The sequence below is a fragment of the Sporobolomyces salmoneus genome (assembly GCF_050403485.1).
Source record: "Sporobolomyces salmoneus JCM6883 DNA, S_salmoneus_JCM6883_v1_ctg13, whole genome shotgun sequence".
Classification (NCBI taxonomy): domain Eukaryota; kingdom Fungi; phylum Basidiomycota; class Microbotryomycetes; order Sporidiobolales; family Sporidiobolaceae; genus Sporobolomyces; species Sporobolomyces salmoneus.
In genome coordinates this window covers 161,133-177,010 of record NW_027481150.1, presented here as the reverse complement: position 1 = coordinate 177,010, position 15,878 = coordinate 161,133, and the positions used below count along the sequence as shown (strand labels likewise).

The following is a 15,878-nucleotide window of genomic DNA, read 5'->3' as shown; positions in this document are numbered from 1 at the left end:
GTGTTGTCGAGTTCTGCTGCAGTCAAGGACGACTGGCAGGCAGACCGAGCGATGATGGACTCGAGCTCTGAACTGAAAATTCCGCGAAATCTCTCGCAAGACCGTTCGTTCGAGAATCCTCAACGCTGACCTTGTCCACGAAGTCACGAAGCGACGAGAAACATATCCTCACACGGTACGACTAGACCCGCCAGAAAACTGCTACAGAAGTCAGGGAAATGCGATTGCGAAGAAGCGAAAATGATACAACGTAAAGGACAGAAGATTAGTCTAAGATTAAATAGGTTCCGATGATGTGTACAGTAAGCGGTGTCTATGAGTGAGTGAGAGAGTGAGTGAATACATTGTAGCAGTATCGAATCGATTAGGCTTTCTCATTTGGATCCTTCTTCTCGCGTTCCTCCTTTTCGACCTGTTCTTTGAACTTGAGATCGAGAGCCGGGGCGAACTTCGAGCCTTGACGGAACCTCGATCCGTAGAAGTAGAAGAGGATAGGCGAAGGGGCGATGATGAGGCCAATGAAACCGAAGAGGGAACCGATCCAGTTGATTCCCATCGCTCGGATGGCTTGCGAGATCCAGAGAGGGAACGAGGCGGCGACGGCTGAACGAATGACCTGTCAGACGAGCGAAATAGTAGAGTGTCAGCTCGCACGGAGTCCGTAATTCCTACTGAACTTGAAGCGAAATTCGCGCTTACGGTGTTGGCGGCCAAAGCAGAGGCGGAGAACATGAGGTAAACTTCGACACTATTGGGTAGCGAAGGAAAGTTGTCAGACATTGAAAATGAAATGGCTGAGGGAGGCAGGCTTACAGGTAAGAAAGGAAGGAAATGAAAACGAGCGAGAACGACGCGCCCAGCATGATGGTCGCGAGTGCTGGGACGTACCAAGGCACGCCGGGGTAGTTTCCAGTCCAAGCGAGCCAGAACATGGATCCGACAAGTAAAGGTCCGGCAAGAATAGCTCCGTAAAGTCTGTAGCGGCGAAAAGAAGCGTCAGTTCTGGAATTCGACTTTGATACCGGAGGAGAAAGAGAGCTGACCGTTCTTCAGGAGGAGGGTGACCGTGCCATTTCGGAACAAGTTCACTGCGATTTGATAATGGCGATGTCAGTGATTGATGTCAAGTAAGTCGAATGAGTGAGAGGCGTACCGGTAATGTCTCTGCATGAGGACGTTCGCAGCAGCTCCGATCGTGGTACCGAGACCGACTCCGATGAAGATCTGTCGCGAGCGGAGAAACGTTAGTACAAAAAAGCCAAGGCAATAGGCAGAACAAAGACGTACGAGACCGGATTCTCCAGGGTTGAAACCTCGCTTTTGTTCCCAAATGACGGGGAACAAACTGAAGAGACCGTAGAGAAGACCGTAGACGACGGAGAGGTAAATCGTGACGAGGAGCAGAATCGGCTCGGTGGCGAGCATTTGAGCGGGACGAGCACCAGTTCGAACGATGATTGATTTGAGCCTATGCACAGAGATGCAAGTCAGCTCATTTCACTCTCTCGGAGTCCCTCCTAAGTCACTAAATGAAAATATTTGACTTACGAGAAATCTGCTTTCTCAATGTCGGCATACTTGTCCTTGTTCTTCTCGGGGTCTTCCTTGCGCAACTTGACAGCTCGGTTCTTGAGGAGTTGAGGGTGATAGGTCTCGGGAAGGAAGAAGTAGATCATGACGACGCTGATTGCCGCCCAGATACCGATCCACAAGTAAACGTATCTCCATCCAAGACCGGAATTCATGATCGTGAATCCTCCTAGAATAGGTCCGAGGACGGGACCAAGGAAGACACTGGCGCTGAAAACTGACATTGCCAACCCTCGTTGGACAGGACCGAAGATATCGGCGACGACTCCTCCGCAATTCGTAAGGGGAGAGGAAGCGAAGGAACCGGCGAGGAAACTATTGTGCGTGCGACCAGATCGAAGTCAGCTCCGCGCGCGAAAATCCGAGACGCGAACAAAAGGCAGTGCTACTCACCGACCGATAACGATCGTCTCGATATTCTGAGCAAGACCGCATTGGATCTGGAAAATTCCGAAAACAGCCATCCTATGCGACAGTCGGAAATGGTAAGCTCTCGTTCCGAACAATCGAGCTAGAAAACGGAAACTCACGAGATGAGGAAAATGATCCTACGTCCGAAGAGTTCAGAAGCGGGTGCGAAAATCAAGGGACCCTGTACAGAGGAAACGGATCCATCAGCCTCAAACGTCAAGGAGTTCAGGCATAATCGGAATATAGCGCACGAGACAGTCTATGAGTCGGAGGGGAGCGTCAGTCGGTGAACGACAGCAAAGAAGAGAAAAAAGAACGCACATCCTAGCAAGAACGTCGTGATCGGAAGAGCTCCTACCACTGAACCAACCCCGAATTCTGATGCAACAAGTTGTGTCGACGAAGAAGGAGCAGAAGAAGCGAATGTAACTCCGAGGGTCAAGAACTAAACGAGCACAGTGGAAGAGAACGTCAGTATTGCTCCCTTGCAAGCCTTCCTTGAATTTGCGAGATCAAACTCACGCAACAAACAGCCATAGTCCTCCATTTCTTGTACGTTGTCCAGCTAAGAACGAATGTCTCGTCAGTCTTGACTTCGAGAAGAGTAGACGCAAACGATGGAGCTCACTTTTGAGGATTCTCAGGATCGTTTTCTAGCCATTCCACCTTGTTCGGATCTTTGCCGTCGTTTTCTTCGACATGTTCCTCTTCTTCATGTCGCTCAACTGTTTCACGATTGACGAGCCGAGTCAGTAAAATACAGCGCTCGAGCAAAAGCGAAAAGAAAAGAACTCACGACTTCTGCGCGACAAAACTCGATGACAATCCGCGAAAGCTGAATCGACTACGTGAAGCGAGGGACCATCTCCGTAACTCCATTCACTTCCACCAGTATTCGCCCTCGGTCTTCTGTAACTCGATCGTGAAAGTCGACGTTCTCGCTGAGGTTGTTTGAAGTTCGGCGGGTTGTGAGGTTGACTGGGATCTCTCGTTTTCGGTTCTGCGGTTCCCGGTGCGAATTTAGTGATTGGCGTAGGGAAGTCTCCTCCATAATCTGCAAACTCCTGTTCGGCTAGTTGGTCGGCATCGAGAGCTTTCTTTGGAGGTGCAGTCGGTGATTCTGCGAGAGTGTGACCGGAAGACCCTGAAGTCGATATTCTGTCTGTCATTGTTCCCGATTGTCGAAAGGTCGAGTGAATAGGTGAAGAGAGTGAGAGAGGAAGCGAAAAAATCCAGCCTGGCCGATTTTGAGGGATTTCGGTCAGCCGGTCCGCCGAAAATGCCAAAATGATGGCATTGAGATTTCTCCATCCGCTTTCGGCCGCGGCAGCCTACTGAGCTCAGCGATCGGCTCTGCACTTGTGATTCGCAATCAGTCTGTGAGATTACATGATCGACTCCTCTTCCAAGTTCACCTCGTCCAAGCTCCTATCCTCTCTCCAACCTGGCCACCCGAACATGAGATTCAGCAACCCGATCGAGGAAGAAAGTTGAGATCCAACTCACCTTCACCATCGTTTCGAGCGGTGAGCCAAACTCGTTCTCACCGGTCGAGTTTCGCAACAAATCATTATCCCATTCAACCTCGCCCTTCTCGAAAACGCACACGATAGTTGATCCTCCGTAAGCAAAGTATCCCAGCTCGTCCCCTCGTTTCACTTCAGCTCCGTCTCGAACAGTTTGTCGAATCGACGATACGAGAAGAGCTCCCACTTGAACGAAAGCGATAGGGGATACCGTTCCGTCGATTCGAGTATGATGAAGGAGTGTGACTATCGAGAACGATGCACGACCGTCAGGAAGAAGCTCGACAGAGAATCGAAAAGAACGACGAACCATCTCGCTTGTTCTCTCCGAGCGGATTGAATCGTGGATCTCGGACGATGAGGGAGCTGACCGTCTGTGATCGAAAGTTGTGAGCTAGATCGTTCAGAAGAAAAGTAACGAGAAGTCGACTCAACGTAGTATTTTCCCTCGATATGTTTCGTTTCTCCGACAACGGCATCGACTGGAGAATGATAGCGATGGTAGTCAGAGGGAGCAAGACGGAAGATGGCAACACAGCCGTTCTTGAATTGTCGAGCCAATTTTCGACTGCCGACCAGTTCTTCAAGCTTGAAATCTCGTCCCTTGCGAAAGAAACCGTTTCAGCTTGCTCAGAGTCTCCATCCGAGCTTCACGGTTCTCACCTTGATCCAAAGCTTCTCTGCGCTACTGACGCTTGTGAACACAGTCAATCGACAGTCTGCTGCGGAGGAGATGACGAGAGGATTTCGAGGTTCTGCGATCTTCCGGGCATCCCTTTTGAGTTTTCTTGTAGGAGGAGTATAATGTCTACTGATCAGCACTCGAGTCTACACTGTCGATGCAGAGTAGCTCACCGAGAGAAGAAGTCGTTGAGCGAGACATATTAACGCACATCTTGCCGTCGAAGCTCACTGCAATCAACTATTCAAACGCCCAAATCAGCTTAGCTCTGCGTCGCCAAAGAGGAATTGCACGGCTTGCTTACTGTGGTAGGCATGAATGAACTTCAGGATTCTATGCAGAGCGTTGTGCGTTGAGTCGTATTTTTTCCCTTGCGACCAGATCGAAGTTCGTCAGTCAGTCTTCTTTCGATCGAGGTCTTCTCAGTCTCACCTTCTCGCTCCGACCATTCTCGAAACAGCTACAGAATGGAACGACGAGTCAGGGTAAAGCTGCCTCAGGTTTTTTCCGTACGATTATACCTTTTCGACGCCAATGCTGTTGAGGAGCTTCTGATTCCGGAACAGTCCGTGATACAACAGATAACATCCCCAACGAGACGCGAAAGGCATTTCCTATCGGTGAAAAGTGAGTGAGAGAGCAGAAAAAGCTCAGACGAAACGAAGGGAAAGTTGCTCACCTCCAATACGACAGTTTCTGGATCACCTCGGTTCTTCACAACGAACACACCCGCGTGATGCTTCGCTTCGAGCTGTGTGTAAGGAGAACGAGACGAGGTCAGTGTCGGCTAAGAGATGAGACCTCGCAAAGATCAACTTACCTTCGTCAAAGCCCGATGCCTGACGTCGAGTATCATCCTTGGAACCTCCTCACCGGTGACCGTCTCAATTCTCATCCGACGAGCACGACCACCACAATGTCCCATCTTTTCCTGCTCTAAAGAGGGTGGACCATTGAAATAGAGCAATTGTTCCGATGTACCACCCCCTTTGAAGATGAACGGACTTGTTGAATTAGGATCATCGTTGTCGCCGTCAATGTCGATCAAGTGCCGAGGCAAGTTCGTGGTAGGTGGGACGAGTGAAGGAGGTAATGCGGAGAGAACGGCGCATTCACGAGGTGGAGACGGGAGTGGTGGCCAAGGTACTGTCACTGCTGAAGGTCGTGACATGTCCTGAGAATGGAGAAGAGAGAGACGACTGAGAAGTCGAGATCTGTGTCAAATTGGAGATCCGTGCGAGAAGGAGGTCCCTTCTCCACGGCAAATCCGGGTTTGCTGCAGAATAACGTCGATTGCGAATGAGGGTACTGTAAATAGGCTAATGTTACGACAAATACGTGAGACAGAAAGAAAATGCGTGAGAATAAAGTTAAACGAGCAACATGAAAGAGAAACCGAAACTTGAGAAGTGGGAAAACATGATACAGGCTGTCCCGCTCGGGAGCTCACTTGCCGCCAGATCCGACGAGACGTCCGACGAAACCGGCGAGATCGAAGATTCCTCCTCCTCCTTCGTCGAGACTTTTCCTCGGACCCATGTCCATCTTGAGACCTACCGCCTCTGATCCGAAATCGGAAGTGACCTCGCCGGTTCCTCCTCGTTTCAGCGTATCCTCGCGTCTCTGTCGAGCGTCTCGAGAACCGGAGTGAAGAGGTCTCGGAGATAGGGCAGATCGATCCTCCTTGCAACCACGATCCGAAGAAGGTTGGCCAGAAGCATCAGGAACCGGAACGAGGGGAGGAGGTGAGACGATAGACGCTGCAGGTTCGTAGGCGAGGGCTTCTCGGACAATCGAAAGTGCTCGGTCGTCGGAAAGGGTGATGACGATTCGAGAATCCTTCGAGTGTCTTCGTCGCGTTGGTCCCGTGCTGCTGCCGTTCCTCCTAGAGTTGCCATGTCGAGACGAAGAAGGTGCGACGTAAACTTTGCGGATCGAGAGGTAGAAAGTGAGAGCGTCGACCTTTTCTTTCTTGCGTTGTCCGAGCTTGAGAGCTGCGGAGGGTGTGCCGGAGTCGCTGCGAGAGGGTTTTGAAAGAGGATTGTCGGTCGAATGGGCGCGAGTGAGGGGAGGACGCAAGGCCGCCAGGAGAGCGGAAGAGGCTTTCGAACCGTTGTCGAAGGACGTAGGAACCTTGGCGACGCACTGCAGGTAGGAGCAGAAGGTGTCGTCGTCGAGCTCGGGGGAGGAAGGAAGGTTGAAAGTGCCAGTGAAAGGAGTCGGAGGGAGAGAAGCGGGAGTTTCGAACAGGGGAGAGGCGGGTGTCGAGGAGGTATGAGGGGAGAGGGTATCGTCGCGAACGTGGTATAAGATGCCGGCACAGCGTAAAGAATATTTAATATAACTGATCGCTCTTCGAACGGGCTCGTTGGTGGGGTTGAGGAGAGTGATTTCAATGGGCGGAGGATATGCGAGATGACGAAGAGGCAAGAGCTCGGAGGAAGGAACAGTCGGTGTCGGAGGAAGAGATTGAGGGAAATAAACCGGTTGGAAGGCGAGGTCTGGAGTGAGAAGAGGCGGAGGAGAAGTCGACGCGACGGCGGTCATTCCCGAGGCGACCGGTGGAAGCGTGGTTGTACCATACGCTGGAGAGAGTTGAGGCGAGCTGCTCCTGCTCGACGAACTCGCCGAATCGCCACAATGAGGCGAAGCGCTGCGACGCTCATAGTTGATGCGGTCGAGAGAAGTTCGACGTCCATCGAGAGAGGCTGGGGTCGGAGGAGTTGGAAAATCGTGCTCGATCACGGTCGCTTCGAGTTTCGGTCCGCCGGTTGCTGCGAAAGACGTATCGAGGGGTAGCTCGAGACGATGAGTGAGATCGGAGGGGATGAAAGTGGTCGATTTGAATTCCTTTTTCGTCCGACTCGCTCCTGTTTCTTCTCGCGCCGTCGCGAATTCCTCCTCTCCTCGATCGTTGACAGAGGTCGACCGTCGAGAAAGACTTGCGCAGAATCGCTCAAACGACTTTATTCGCTTCGTCCCGGAGAGATTGAGAAACCCAGAAAGGACTTGTCGGATCGATGAATCTCGGATGGCGAGGAGAGCGTCGACGACCTTATCCGAGATCGCTTGGAGCGAAGCGTGACTTGTTCCGAGGGGGTATTTGGACGGCGAGAGCATTCTCAAGATGGTAAGACCGATACACCAAATGTCGATCTCTGGTCCCTGCAGAGTTGTAGTCACATCAGCTCCAGTCGTACAACCAATTGAAACGAGTAGGAGATAGAGCTCACCCAGTAAGGCACAGTTCCGCTCGCTTCTCGGAGACCTTTCCATAATTCGGGAGAGTGATAAGCGGGAGAGCCACAACACGTCGTGAGTTTAGGTTCGCTCGCGGAGAAGTGAGTGGCGAGTCCAAAATCGAGAAGTTTCAGTACGACTGTCGGATGCGTGTTGAGAGGGGAATCCAACGGCGGAGGAATAACTCGGACGAGGATGTTTTCGGGTTTGATGTCGCGGTGAACGACTCGAAGCGGTTCGTGGAGACTCCTGACGACACTCGACAACTGTTCGAGGATGCTCCAAACGATCGGTAAAGGTAGGACGCCTCCTGGCGAAGATGATACGAAAGATTCGAGAGTGATGGACGAGCGAAGACTTTCCTCGACGAGGTAGAAATGACCTGGGGTCCGAATAGTTTCGAATACCTTTACACATGAAACGTGTCAGTGACAGCCTCACGGCGCACAGACTCGATGGGAGTGCCTACCTTGACCAGATTTGGATGGGGGAGCAACTGAGCGAGAATCGTCGGTTCTCGCAATAGTCGATTCGCGATCAAGGGATGATGGGGATGCAGAGGAGTGTGCTTCAAAGCGAACTACAGACGCGTGAAGCGGTCAGCATCGAAGGAATGGAGCGGAGTTCAATGGAGTAAAGACTCACTTCAGCATCTCCTTTTCGAACAAGCAACACCTCGCTGAATTTACCCTTTCCGAGACTGATCCGTTCCCGCCCATCATCGTCTACGGCATCGTCGTCTCCACTCTGCGCTAGATTGCTGAGGGAAGACCTAGCGGACGTTGGCGGCGAGAAGACGAACGAGTAGTCGCCAATTCCAAAACGAAGGAGAGAATCAAAGTCGAGGGAGTCTATTGTCCGTACAGGTTGTCGTACCTGCGCGAGAATCGGGGATAGCGGCATCAGACTCGAGGTGACTTCTGAGGGAGGAAACGAAACGGGAATGAGAGGAGAGCTGAGACGAACCTGAGAACGGATGATTTCTTCGACCGTAGGGTCGGCGTCCACTTGCCTTGTTGTTTCCCACGGTATCACGAGCTCATCCCCTGGAGCCGTAATGCCTCGTTCAGATGCGAATTGACTAGCAGAGTCTTTTGGCGAATCTCCCTCATCTCCTTCCTCACCGCTACTGTTACTGATCCCTACGACGAACGCTACAGCTTTCCCTTTACGCTTCTTGCTATTCCTATCGTCCCCCTTTGTGGTCGTCAAGTCCTTATCTCTCCACCCGTTCAATGACGTTCTTTCCGATGAGAATCCTCCTGAACCTATTGACGGTTGAGTCGGACTGAGTAGATCTTTGTGGTACAATCGAGATGCCGAGGATGAGCGTGTCGTCAGGCGAGATAGTGTTGGGGCGGCGATTAGACTTGCAGAACGAGCAAACGGAGGAGGAGGGTTCGATGATCTGCTGGTCGTTCGGCTGCGAGGTGCTGGAGAAGGATCCCTCGTACTCATTCGCGACCTGTTTGAGCTTATCACGAATGGTTTGGCGAATCTGAACGAAAGAGATGAGTGAGAGAATACAGATCGAAAAATAACCGTTTGTCCGTCCCCTGATACGGGAACTCTGCGGGGTAGTCCCCTTGGTCCCACTTTTGTCACGATCTTTTGACGATCTTTCTAACTGTACCTCTGAGTCTGTACTGTACTACAGTATCCAGAATCAAGATCGAGATACGAGAGCTAAGCGCTTAAGCAATTTCAAGGAGTCAAGTCACGTAGCTCCGTTCCTCCTCGAGCTACTGAGCTGCTACCGCTCATTCGAGAGCTCGCCTGCCTCGCGTGTCTCTCCATCCTTTTCGAAGAGCGAGCTTAGTCGCAGAGTTCTACGTTTCGATCGCTCCTTCGAATTCTCTACAAGTCTACATCCCCCGTAATCATCTCCCCTCTGAAGCATCTCTCGAACGGATCGCGCCGGCATTTCGAACTCGCAGCGCGCTTGCTCTCGTCGCTCGATTGCATTTTCGTTTTCTTCCTCTTCCATCGAGAATCTCGGTGGCCCCTGCTCAAACAAGCAAGGGGCTATCAGCAATACACACGAAAGATCTTCGAGTGATCGGGAGGGTTTACATAGATAGGTGAGTCGCCTCAAGACGAAAGAGGGAAATCGAAATTAGAGTTGTCTACACACGCATTCGAGATCTCGAGTCAGCCAGGACGAGAGGAAAGAAAATCAGGAGATGACATACCCATGCAACGAGATCGACTTCCACCGTTCTCGATCGTTTGAGCGTTGATCAGTCCTTCTCGACAGAGAGAGTCGTCACGCTACTGTTGTGGAAGTGAGGTAGGTTGAGTTGTCATCCAGTAACGTTCACGGAGCTGTTGACCAAGCAAGTAGAGGTCAGCGAAGCTAGAGGCGAGGATCGACTCGAGCAAACAGGTTTCACGAACAAAAGACAGCGCCAATACTCCTTTCGGGGAGGCTGACAAGAACACTGTACTCGTTGGTTCGCTACGCCTGTCTGTTCCACGCCGCGCGGGAATGAAGAGGAACATACCTTGGAGACGGCACAAAACGAAAGGACGTGCAAACCGAGGAGAACACGAAACTGCAGAAACTGTCAATGTCAGCTCCCCAATCCGTGTCCTGGATAAATGAGCCACTTCGTGTTCACTCACCAATTCCATCCCTAGCTGTACGAAGGACTCCAACGCGTTGCTCGTGCTTCTGGCCTGCTCCTCGAGGGAACTCCCGATCTTTCCCCTTCCATTGCTCCTCGACTCGCAGTATCCCCAGACGCTTCCTTTCTGACTCCTAAGCTATCCTGTTTCCCATCTTGCGCACTAGAACATTCGGGGAGTGAAATTCGAAGAGGTTGGGAGGATTTGAGCAGACGCATCAAGGAGAGGGGATCTGAGACTGCAGGGTTGCGAAAGTCTCGTGAAGAGTTCCTGAGGCGTCTGTTGAGCTACTGAGCACGTTGATCGGGATGGTTCGCGGTTGTCTGGAGACAGTGGAACGTTCCTCCATCAGATCGGGCATCTGTGCCAGGATCGTGCGAGGTAGCTGAGGATCGAGTGTAGGCTGCGAGAAGTAGAGTTGATAGTGCTGGAATTGCGGTCGTAGGAGGTCGCTGTGAGGTGGTGAGGTGAGAGGGCGAGAGTCAAGCGAGTAAAAACGTTTTCGCTGGTCTCCCTCTCGCTCGCGTCCGACCCGGCACTCGTCAAGGCATCTCTCGTTATCATGTACACCCTCTACAATCGATCTCGGATTGCGCAAGGGTTAGAATGAGGTGCTCATTCAACAATACATCGATATTTTCCCCTTCTCCTCCATCCGTCACCCTCGGCTCTGCAACTTTCCTCCTCTCTAACGCCTCCCTAGACTCTTTCGACCTCAAAGATTACAACGTCGAAAACTTCAAGGTAGTCTGGACACGCCGACGGGCTGTGAGAGGAAGGCTAGAAAAGTTGAATGAACAGACCTCGAACAAGGAGGGAACGGACTCACGGACGAACGGGAACGGGTCTCGAGTTCACCATCTGTCAATCACGGACTAGCCGCGGACCTTCGAATGAACGGATCGTCTCCCCCCTCGACTCTCGAACCTCGACTTCCAGCACCTCGAGGTCTCTCTCTTCCAACCTCGCCCCTCCCTCGGAACCCAGTAACGAATGCGTGAGGTAGAGAGCTGCGGCAAAGAGCGATTGATTGGTTGATTCGAAGCGGCGATTAGGGAAAGGGGAAGTTTACAAGTCGGAATGGAAGCGGGAGAATGAAATCGTGGGAGTCGTCAATGGGGATGAACTACGCAAATCGAGGACTGGTATTCAGAGCTGTACTGGTGGAATGTAAGTCTACTTTCGAAGTCGCTACTGGAGGAGGAGGAAGAGGAGGAGAGTGAAAGCCAAAGAGATCTGCCGATTTCGAGGACGAGACGAATCTCCTTTGCTTCGATACCACCTCCATCGACAACAACAGCGACGAAGTGCATCGCTATTCAATCACCATGCTGCCCAACCCCAATACCCTCTTCTTCGACAAGGCTGCGCCTTCTTCTCCTCGATTGAACGATTTTTTGCCCCTTGACACCTCCTCTACCCGTTCCATTCAACCCGAAACGCTTTCCAGTACGAGCTTGAAGGAACAGGGACTCAGCTGGACTGACCCTGAAGCCGATCATACCTCTAACAACTCCTTCCAACACTTCGAACAATTCCCCCCCTCTGTTTCGTTTCCTTACGGATTCATCGGCGACTCGACTCAGCAGGCTGAAGATCGACTTGGAGAACGTGGGTTCACATCAGTTGTGCGCGAGTTGGATGGCCGTGAGATGAGTTGGAACAGTAGTAATATCGTTTCGGGCGCTGGAGATACGGGATGCTTACGGGAGGTCGCCTCCGGATCGTTCATTCGTGAGTTTCGATTTTGTCTTTTCAAGCTCGAGTTGGCCCGAGCTCACATGCGAATTATCGCTTCCCCTCGAAAGCTCAAACTGGAAACCTGTTCTCTCCTTCGCCTCAGCTCGTCCGATTCCCTCCTCCTTCCTCCACGAAGTTCTTCCTCGACGAGTCTCAAGACCATTCGACGTGGCTCTCGCGACCGGAGGAGGAGCATGTCCCCTTACATCAATCGATCTCGAATTCTCGGGTCGCTTTCAATTCGTCGGAATCGCTTCCTCTGTTCGACCTCTCCTGCTCTTCGTCATCTCCCAAAACTTCAGCTTCGACTCTGACCACGACTTCCCCCGTTCATGAAGGTCCCTCTCGATCTTCTCCGCCGAAAGTCGTCGTCGAGAACAAATGGGTGAAGCCCAATACGATGACTCCCGAGGAGTATGCCGCCGCTCCCGGTTATCCGTTTGCGAATCCGATCGACTTCCTCGACTTGCTCACATCGACGTCGGACAAAGCCGAGAATTTCTGGGTCTCACTTCTCCAGCAACAAAGGAAACTCGAGGACCTTCCAGAATTCGAGACTGTCGATTTCTTCGATGAGCTAGTGATGTTGAACGAAGCCTATTGTAGAGAGACCGGAAATCGTGCGCCGTCCGGCCTCTTCACTGAGTACGTTTGTTTCTCCTTTCTCCCTCTCTTTCTTCTTTTGCACCGTGGAAGCTCACGCTGGTTCCCTGACCTAGGCGAGTGCATCAACCCCCAGCTGTCGTCATCGAGATGATGAATTACCCGACCTGGAGGACGGACCGAGAGACCGCAACGATGATCACTCGCGAAGCCGGTGTCGGATTCGGATTCGAACCAAAAAGCAACATCACCACAATCCTTCACGATCTTCATCGACACCGAGCAGACAATGGAGAACTCAAGAGCGGTCGCCGATACCTTCCGAGTAAGAAAGCGGAAGTCGACGATCGACTCGCTTGCGAATTCTATCGAATCTCCTCGGAAGTCAACACGAAGCTCGTACAGTCACGAGCGGCTCCCCCTCCTGGTCGACTACACCTCCTGCTCGCATATGGAAATCACCAACACCGGGAGCTCCGAGAATCTTACTCAACTCTCGTCAAGCACGCTGAAGCTCAAGGTCGAGAAATCCGAGTAGTCTCCGAATCCTTCGAATTACCGGTACCCGAGTTCATTTCAGCCGATCAGATCATCAAAGCGACAACGGAGACCTGCACTATCACCTACGTTCAAGAGAATGAGATGTACATTTCCGCGAAAATCGATGTCCCTCACCCGTCCTCCTTCAGTCGCGCAGGTCCTGCGGATCTCGGTAAAGCGGTCTTAACCGACTCGGTGTGGGCCTTCATCGGCACTCTCAATCTTGCTGCCGATCCGCCGACTCCCGTTCCCTCGTCTCGACAAACCTCGATCGCCTTCGATTCGATTCTCCCTGCCGCCTCTCCTTCTTCCTTCCGATACCGTGGAGTCGATTATCCCCTCTACGATCTCGACGGTAGGAACTTACGGGAACCCAAGTCCGGGCATTTCGTTCTCGTTCCTCAAGATTCCTGGCTCTCGCGATTCACTCCGGTCATGCGTGTGTCTCGGACGGCCGCTGTCAATACTTGTGGTGGCGAGAGTCTCATCATCCCTCACCACATCATCGGCCCAGACGGGCGTAGCCAGTATCAAACTACCAGTGAGTGCTTCTCGATTCCGTTCTCACGACGAGTTTTGAGCTGACTCGCATTCTCTGTTCCTTCCTAGTGGAAGATACGACTCGCTACCAACTTTCAGACGGTACCGCTTGCAATGGCTGGCAGCAAGCGGCGGAGAAGAGATCAACCACACGGGAGGAGAATCGAAAGAAGATGCAAGAAAACAAACGTTTGGAGTGGGAGAGGAGGAGGATGCAGACTCCCGACGATCCCGAAGTGAAGGATATCTTGGACTGTCGGAGTGGTGCGGAATGGTACAAGAGGAGGAAATACACCAGAGCAAAGAAAGAATTTGAGAAACTGGGAGGGTTCGTCAGAGGAGTGCCCAACCAGGAATGCCGAAAAGTCGAAATAGTTGAATGGATGGATGCAGAATGGTTCTCTACCCATCCTCCTCGAATCTTTCCTTCATCCCCTGCTCCCATCCAAACCTCTTCCGACCCGAAAGCACTACATTTTCTTCCTCCTACGCCTCCTGTCTCGAATGCTCGAATTCCTCAGCCTCCCCGTCGTATCTTCATTGCGGTCAACCGTTTCTCAATTCGAACAATTTCAATCAAGCTCCTTACGGTTACCCTTCTCAGCTCGACTACGCTTCGAACCAACAGGCGATGTATCCGACATACGATCCGTACGGGAGACCTCCTTCAGCTGGAGTGCAGAGTGAGAGCGGAGACGTTCCACCTTCGTGAGTTTCATTCTCTTGTCTGAGAGCTTTTCTCGCCTAATTCTGACCCCTCCCATACATCATCTCAGACTATCGAATGGATCGTCGTCTACGGCTTCGTCATCTTTCCCTGCCGACTCTCCTTCGAATCCGCCCCATTTCCCTGATCAATTTTCGCAACCTCCTTCGGCTCAGTACAATCAATGGCAGTACCCGCAGTACCACTACTCTACCCACCCCTACTACAATGGAGCTTCGATGTACGCACCACCGACGAGTTACGGTCTCTCGTATCAATTACAATCCAGCAACTCTTCGTCGATCGCGCCGAATTACCTCCCTCCTCCTCAAGCATATCCCGCTCCTTCGATTGCCTCGAGATACGGATATCCTCCGACATCGTACGGTAACTCGAACAATGGCGGCAACAACTTGGCATCGCCTCAACAGCAACAAATGCCGATTCAGTCGTCTCACGAAGAAACAGCTCCTCGACAGACGTCTCTCTACCCCCCTCAACCTCTCCCTCCTCACCAGGTCGGATCGTACGCGCCGCTTCACTCCCCTTCGATCTCTCATTCGCATTCTCGAAAACTTTCGAGTCAACCTTCGATGGCTTCTCCCGCCCCAATTTGGGCATCTCCTCCTCCGCAAGGGCACTCTTCGACTCGTATGGGCGGTAACGGAGGCAGTCAACAGTATCATCCATCGAATGAAATGTCTGTTGGTCCGTCCTCGGTCCGAAAGAGGGATAGGGATGAAGAATCGCACGTCGAACCGTCCGGGACGAAGAGACGAACTCTGTACGATGATCACTCAATCCCGAATCCGCCTCATTCCCAACGACGACCCCAGGGTTGGGCCTTAACCGGGTAACGCTGAGAACTTCCGTCTCGACCGGGGGCTTCCCGGGTCTCTTTCTCTCGCTTGTTCTGAGATAGTCGAATAGGTTTTCCCTCCATTTCGTGTATTTCGCTGTGTCATTACTCTGTATCTACTCTCTGCTTGTTGTTTATCGTATGTCTGTGCTGTAACTTGGTGTCCCGCTCGCCACGAGACTGCCGTTCGTTCCCGTCGGGTTGACTCCTTCGTGGCATAGCTGAACAGGCGCCCCGCCCTATTCGTTCGAGCGAGGTCCCACTTATCGAAAATCCAAGGGCATTGTCGATCGAGTTGACATCGTGAACCGATCGCACAGATTCTTCTTCTTCTTCGGTTTTCGCAGACCTGGGAGGAACCTGAAACTGTCTCCGTCGACTTCGATTCTTTGATCGACGAAGCTGAACAGACTCAAATCGTCCGCGCTCGGAAACGGCGAGATCACCGGGCGCTTCGACTTGCGACAATCTGGTGCTCCAGCTCATTTCGACTTGCAATCTCCTGCATCTTGCAGCGGTAATCCGACGACGTAGAAATCTTTTTCCTCCCTGTCGGCCGCGACTGTGTAAAAGAGCAGAGCGCTGGAACAGGAGAGACGAAACCGACGGGGTAAGGACAGAAAAGAAAAAGAAAACTTTGCACGAACGAAGCGCCGGATAACAAGTCCTGAAGAATTGTTGACGAGGTCTTTATGTCGATGTGAGTTCCATCCTACGACTTGATCAAGTCCGGCGACGGCCGAAGGAGACCGACGAACGGAGAGGGAGAGATAATGGTCAAAGCTTTTGCGAATAAATTAAAACACGAACAAC

General features: G+C 52.0%; 4 protein-coding genes across 4 annotated transcripts; 1 reads left to right on the top strand and 3 right to left on the bottom strand.

Moving 5' to 3' along the window:
* Positions 1–364: 364 nt before the first annotated feature.
* On the bottom strand, positions 365–3,170 carry JCM6883_000204 (MFS transporter; the record flags this gene model as incomplete). Its single annotated transcript, XM_076630934.1, has 14 exons — positions 365–616; positions 700–748; positions 814–975; positions 1,044–1,088; positions 1,154–1,224; positions 1,288–1,468; positions 1,549–1,905; positions 1,984–2,055; positions 2,121–2,182; positions 2,253–2,260; positions 2,323–2,446; positions 2,524–2,566; positions 2,630–2,726; positions 2,798–3,170. 14 exons carry the CDS (start codon positions 3,168–3,170, stop codon positions 365–367), a joined length of 1,896 nt encoding a protein of 631 aa, XP_076489074.1.
* A 242-nt stretch (positions 3,171–3,412) lies between these two features.
* On the bottom strand, positions 3,413–5,380 carry JCM6883_000203 (uncharacterized protein; the record flags this gene model as incomplete). The annotated part of the gene is made up of 11 exons (XM_076630933.1): positions 3,413–3,445; positions 3,508–3,773; positions 3,838–3,901; positions 3,963–4,130; positions 4,191–4,355; positions 4,421–4,449; positions 4,514–4,579; positions 4,642–4,669; positions 4,731–4,823; positions 4,889–4,960; positions 5,030–5,380. The coding sequence occupies 11 exons, from the start codon at positions 5,378–5,380 to the stop codon at positions 3,413–3,415; spliced, it is 1,335 nt and encodes a 444-aa protein (XP_076489073.1).
* Positions 5,381–5,655: 275 nt separating this feature from the next.
* On the bottom strand, positions 5,656–8,907 carry JCM6883_000202 (uncharacterized protein; the record flags this gene model as incomplete). Its single annotated transcript, XM_076630932.1, has 5 exons — positions 5,656–7,374; positions 7,443–7,856; positions 7,919–8,029; positions 8,095–8,325; positions 8,416–8,907. The coding sequence occupies 5 exons, from the start codon at positions 8,905–8,907 to the stop codon at positions 5,656–5,658; spliced, it is 2,967 nt and encodes a 988-aa protein (XP_076489072.1).
* Positions 8,908–11,405: 2,498 nt separating this feature from the next.
* On the top strand, positions 11,406–15,063 carry JCM6883_000201 (uncharacterized protein; the record flags this gene model as incomplete). Its single annotated transcript, XM_076630931.1, has 6 exons — positions 11,406–11,811; positions 11,886–12,462; positions 12,537–13,501; positions 13,570–13,828; positions 13,894–14,208; positions 14,277–15,063. 6 exons carry the CDS (start codon positions 11,406–11,408, stop codon positions 15,061–15,063), a joined length of 3,309 nt encoding a protein of 1,102 aa, XP_076489071.1.
* Between the last annotated feature and the right edge of the window lie 815 nt (positions 15,064–15,878).